The sequence below is a fragment of the Mytilus galloprovincialis genome, chromosome 3 (genome assembly GCF_965363235.1).
Source record: "Mytilus galloprovincialis chromosome 3, xbMytGall1.hap1.1, whole genome shotgun sequence".
NCBI lineage: Eukaryota > Metazoa > Mollusca > Bivalvia > Mytilida > Mytilidae > Mytilus > Mytilus galloprovincialis.
In genome coordinates, this window is record NC_134840.1 from 12,761,377 (window position 1) to 12,767,376 (window position 6,000).

Below are 6,000 nucleotides of genomic sequence, written 5' to 3' on the forward strand. Positions count from 1 at the left end.
ATATATCTAATATAGGATAATGGTGTTTCTTAAAAATTACACCACTCCAGACCCTTTGGATAAATTGTCCATAAATCACTCTATTTGAGTGAAGTTTTTTGATTTAATGTAACAGACACATCTGAAACCTTTTGTTGTTAACTATTTATGGTAATTTTGGTGATTTTCTATACATTTGTATTTCCAACTTCAAAATGGCGGCTCGAGAAATTTCACAGTCAATTGACCGGTATTTTTTCGCAAATAACCCTCTATAACATGATATACCTGTTCATTAATTACTTATTCAAAATTTTGGGTACAAATTCTTCTGTTTTTTAACGCACGGAGACTTCAAAATAAACACTGATCTATCATGACTGCAGCTGCTTAGCGAACTATAGAAATAGCAAACAAACTAAGATTTGTGTCAAAAATTTATTTGCCAATAACTTCATTTCCTTCGTCATTTGGTATTGTTTCACATATAAAGTTTCGACGTTCTTCACAGTTGTCATCGCTCCATTTGTATCCCCTATGTAGATCAATAAGAGCACAGTGTTCATAGTAATTGATATTGTCTGGTTCTGTAGGTGCCCAGTTCGAATAGGAAAACTTTTGCTTGCTTGGTAACCATAACCAGTTTCCCTCACTGGCAAGATCGGATGCTCCTATCCAAAATAACCCAGGATTAAAGTTTCCTGAAAATATATATTTAAAAGTTGTTTTTCCCTCAAAAACTAGCAATCGAAAAGCAAGAAGTCAATTAAGATTGGCATTCTTTATTTATTCTAAACTGGAAGCTTGTATTCAAGTTAATCTTTCTTTGTAGTGCAGAAAGTCATGATCATATGCAATGCCAAAATTTACGTGTACAATATTTCAAAAAGTGACAAAATGAAAATATATTAAATGCAAATCACGTAACTAAACCTAGTCGACAGCATTACATTTTGATTAATTCACGTTATCTAACCAGTATAATTATCCGTAGTGCAGTAAGAAGGCTGAATTACGAAATCAGCCTCTTGTTTTTTAGAGTTGGTTCTGGAGAAAGTAGTATTTGAAACCGGAGATGTTTCATGGAGAAAACAAAACTCAGAATTTTATTGTGTTTTTTTCATCTTTGCTACTTGTTTATTTCATGATCAAATGAAGATAAAAAACTAAAACGTTCTGCTGTTTTGTAGGGAGAACATAATGGGAAATTACTATAAATCAAATGGTTAATTGGCCACAATATGTTATTCAAAACTGTAATAAAAATGACTTTCATATTTTCTACAAGTTTATAAAAGGATTGTTGGAGAATACTAGTGTATCTACAGCAAGATTAATTGACATAACATTTAATAAAGAATGCATTTGTTTTTAACGATATTTTGTTTTATTTTTTTGGTATCTAATCAAGGATTACTATACAAATCCTTGATCTAATAAAGAGTTTGTCATACTCATATCAAAATATCAGTTCTAAATAAACGAGTACCTCTCTTCACTTTCCATTTTCCTGTAGCTCCAAAACCAGTGGAAAAGGCGACATAGTTGACATCATGTGGAGCTGTGTCGTTCCAAGTGAGAAACGTCTGCTTGCCGACGTCATTTCCTTTTCCAACTTTAATGACATTATTGGTCCAGCTGACCCAAAATGATGAATAGTTCTGACAGTCTATTGGATGCTGTTGTTGCACGTTTGTGTCCATGTGTGTACATTGCTTACAGTCTGTGAAATAAAGCAATGCATTATACTAAAAACAGAAAAAAACAATTTCTTCAGTATATGTTTAAGTTTTGAAAAAAAAAAAAAAAATCTGCGTTGAAAATGTCAGAATGATTTTTCATAATATGGTTTGTGTATCATAATATGATTTGTTAATCATTCTACAGAATTTTGAAATAGGATGTTGTCTATGAGAGCATTTACACTACAGTAAGCTTATTTTTTTTATAGCGCTGCTTTCTCATTAACGCAAATCCGAAAACTCTACTAATAGACTACGGATATTATCTAAGCGAAAGTCCCTAATAAACACCAACGATGGTGTTTTGAATTGTAATTAGTAAATTCATTCAAACTTATTTTCAGGGAAAAAAGAAACGTTAATCCACGAATTATTTCTTCACAAACAGCCAAACTACCCCATCAAACACAGTTTTAATTGATGCAAAATCAACCCTTTATCAAATCCCTGCACATCATGAATCTCGACTCCACACACCTCTAATTACAGATTGATGGTCTCCCCAACCACCAATGACGATCTCGTACGTGTCACGTGAATCCACTCCATTGTCTTTAGATAGTGCGATATGGGCATCATTACAAGCCATAACTTCGAAGGTTATCGAAGTTTGACCTCTAACATCAATTCCGTTGTCCATAATGTAGTGGTAGTGATAATTATTTTCAGTAGATATAACATAGTTACTTTCTAAAAATGAAAATAAAGACCAGACAAAATGATAAAACTCAGTTGATGACGGATGATCATTCAATATAGACTAATATACATTATAACCAAGCAATGATCAGGGATGTCGTTTCATGTCATGTCATTTAATTGTGTAGCATTAGCATAGTACTAACATATTAAACATGTGTACCTTAATCATTCTAATCATTCTAATAATTTTCGGTGCTTCATTGTGTAATTCATTTGATTGTATAGCTCAAATTTTGGGCACCATGATAGGTTAATAAAATCATCTTATATTATCTTATCAAACATCATGTCATGGCTGCCGCATAGAAAGGCATAGCATATATAGATAAGAATAGCATACTATAACAGAGCACATAATTGCATAGTCATATCCTGTCATATCATATCATAGCTATCTATACTGGTACCCTCATTCACATTTTACCTCTGATCGTTTTGGCTGTTGTGTTTGTAATATTTCTGGTTAAACGATCTTTATTTTTACTTTCAAAAACTCTTGCACTAAAGCGTATACCTTGTGACAGTTATCTTAGAAACACTTTTTGTGCTTATAAAAATCACATCATATTTTTTGTAACCTCCACTGGGTCGGTATCGCTACTGGTTACCTTACTCTGCGAGTTTAGTTGTTCTGTTTTACATTTAGCTTGCCATACTTTTGGTATTGAGCGCACCTGCTGAAGGTTATTAAAAAAACAGAAATCATATTATAAATTTTTACCTTTATAACGACTAGATATCTGAGCTTCAAGGAAAGCTTGTATGTTGGCGTCAGTTATCTGGGGCAAAGTTCCGCCAACTATACTACAATATTCCTAGAATGTAAATAATAAAATTAAAAAAAAAAAAGAAAGGAAAGAAAAGAAGAGAAGAAAACATAGTGAATGTATAATGAAAACTAAAAATATTTCCATCCTCTTTTAATATAATTCGGATGGTGTAAGGTTATTAATGATTACAATGATATACGAATTAGAAGATGTGGTATATGCCAATGAGACAACTCTTCAAGAGACCCACACTAACATGGACGTTAACAATTAAAGGTCATCCTACAGCTAAGTTACTCTGTTCCTGAGTAAAAAAATCAATAGTATACGAAAAAAAATCAGAGTACTGTAATTGTATGTTAGCGCTAAGATCGATAGATGTGGTATGAGTGCCAATGAGACAATCAACTCTCCATCCAAGTCACAACTTGTAAGTAAACCATTATAGGTCAAAGTACTGTTTTCAAGACGGAGCCTTGGCTCACACCGAACAGCAAGCTTTAAAGGGCCCCACATTGTGTACATACATATCTACATACATATCTACATACATATGACTCACATACTAGTATGCACACAAGCATACATGTTAAATTGTGTACACGTGAACGCAGCTGTAATACATATGAGGGGGGATAGGACCTTTATCGGGACTCCGGGATCGGGTGTTTTTAAGCTCGGGATTTCGGGATTGACCCTTTCGGGATTCGGGAATTCTTTCTTCGAATTTCGGGACCTCGGGATTTCGTGTTTTTTAAGCCCGGGATTTCGGGATGTCGTGTTTTTAAGCCCGGGATTTCGTGTTTTTTAAGCCCGGGATTTCGGGATGTCGTGTTTTTAAGCCCGGGATTTCGGGATCAGGACCCCTCCTACCCTCCCTCACATATGTACCCCCTACTAAATGTTTATTTTCTTCCGCTTAAATTATATTGGGTGCTCACAATTATCTAGATTTCTGGGTAAAATAAATAAGAACAATTGCAAATAATGTTGCCTCACCAAAGCTGACGCCCAGGTTGTTTGAGACGTAACAAAACCATAACATTTCTGGTTACCATTGTACTTAACAAAACCGGAAGGACATCCTGTTCCTGCAAAATAGAAATAAAGGAAGTTATCAAATATAGGTATTTGTAGATACTAATCCTGCGGCAATAAAACCCATGCCACAGAGGTGCCTCTATTTGTTGCCATAAGTAACAATACAATGACACAAACAGTATAACTTCAGTGTCGGTGACATCATTCAATAACGTCATTGTTATGTAGTACCAATAAAAGAAGTAAAATATCAACACCGAACAGTATACCGGGTACCAGATAGCGTGTCGTCAATAAGTTACATGGGCGTTTTTCAATAAAAACGTATTTTCTTGTCCTAGCCACTTTAAAAACAAGAGGCTCTCAAGAGCCTGAATCGCTCACCTTAATTTTTTTGGTTAAATCTCTCATCAATCAATGATTATTTTGGCTTTTCAATTTATTTAAATGTTCTTTGAATCGTCCTATTTTCTTCAAAAGCAAAAAAAAAAATCATTTTCTCCTATGTTCTATTTTAGCCATAGGAGCTATGTTTCTGACATACAAGGAAATGAAATATAAAATTTATACTAGATACTCTGAAACTCATTTAGCCTAAGTTTGGCTGAAATTGATACAGCAGTTTCAAAGGAGAAGATTTTTTAAAGTAAGTCAACATGATGAACAAATTGTGAAAAAAGTCTTTAAAGGGCAATAACTCCTTAAGGGGTCAATTGACAATTTTGGTCAAATTGACTTATTTGTAGATCTTACTTTGCTTAACATTTTTGCTATTAACAGTTTATCTGTATCTATAATAATATTCAAGATAATAACCAAAAACTGCAAAATTTCTTTAAAATCATCAATTCAGGGGCATTATACCTGAAAAACCAGTTACCCAATTCGGCTGAAAATTTCAGGACAGGTAGACCTTGACCTAATAAATACTTTAACTTCTTGTCTTATTTGCTCTAAATGCTGGAGTTTTTGAGATATAAGCCAAAAACTGCATTTTACCCTGTGTTCTATTTTTAGCCATGACGGCCATGTTTTTTGACGAAATAAAAAATAAAGCACAAACTTTATTTTATACACCCTACTGATCATTCAGTTGAAGTTTGGTTGAATTTGGTTAAGTAGTTATAGAGGAGAAGATTTTTTAAAGTTAGCAAATATGATGAACAAATTGTGAAAAATTGTCATTAAAGGACAATAACCCCTTAAGGGGTCAATTGACAATTTTGGTCATATTAACTTATTTGTAGATCTTACTTTGCTGATCATTTTTGCTGTTTACAGTTTATCTTTATCTATAATAATATTCAAGATAATGACCAAAAACAGCAAAATTTCCTTAAAATTACCAATTAAGTGGCAGCAACCCAACAATGGTTTGTTTGATTCATCTGAAAATTTCAGGGCTGATAGATCTTGACCTAATGAACATTTTTACCCCATGTCAGATTTGCTCTAAATGCTTTCGTTTTTGAGATATAAGCCAAAAACTGCATTTGACCCCTATGTTCTATTTTACGTAACGGCGGCCATGTTTTTTGACGGATCAAAAATCGAAGCACACACTTTGTGCAGGATAATCTAAGGAACAATCATGCTAAGTTTCATTCAAATCCATTCAGTAGTTTCAGAGGAGAAGATGTTTGAAAAATTGTTAACGACGACGACGACGACGGACGCCAAGTGATGAGAAAAGCTCACATGGCCTTTTAGGCCAGGTGAGCTAAAAATGTGTTTGATCTTTGCAAGTAATTTTTTGTGCAGTCAAT

The 6,000-nt window shown here is 33.8% G+C and overlaps 1 protein-coding gene across 1 annotated transcript; it reads right to left on the minus strand.

Annotated features, from left to right (window-relative positions):
- Positions 1-403: 403 nt before the first annotated feature.
- Positions 404-4,278, minus strand: LOC143067208 (C3 and PZP-like alpha-2-macroglobulin domain-containing protein 8). Its single transcript, XM_076240305.1, has 5 exons — positions 4,193-4,278; positions 3,145-3,238; positions 2,199-2,411; positions 1,469-1,702; positions 404-680 (listed from the first exon to the last, which is right to left on the minus strand). The coding sequence occupies exons 3-5, from the start codon at positions 2,359-2,361 to the stop codon at positions 418-420; spliced, it is 660 nt and encodes a 219-aa protein (XP_076096420.1). The 5' UTR covers positions 2,362-2,411; positions 3,145-3,238; positions 4,193-4,278; the 3' UTR covers positions 404-417.
- Positions 4,279-6,000: the final 1,722 nt, after the last annotated feature.

Excerpts from the sequence above, each read along its gene's own strand:
- LOC143067208 (XM_076240305.1), bottom strand. The coding sequence starts at position 2,361 with ATGGACAACGGAATTGATGTTAGAGGTCAAACTTCGATAACCTTCGAA. Across the intron at positions 1,703-2,198 it reads CCATCAATCTGTAATTAGAG|ACTGTAAGCAATGTACACAC; the intron begins GTGTGTGGAGTC and ends TTTATTTCACAG. Across the intron at positions 681-1,468 it reads AAAATGGAAAGTGAAGAGAG|GAAACTTTAATCCTGGGTTA; the intron begins GTACTCGTTTAT and ends ATATATTTTCAG.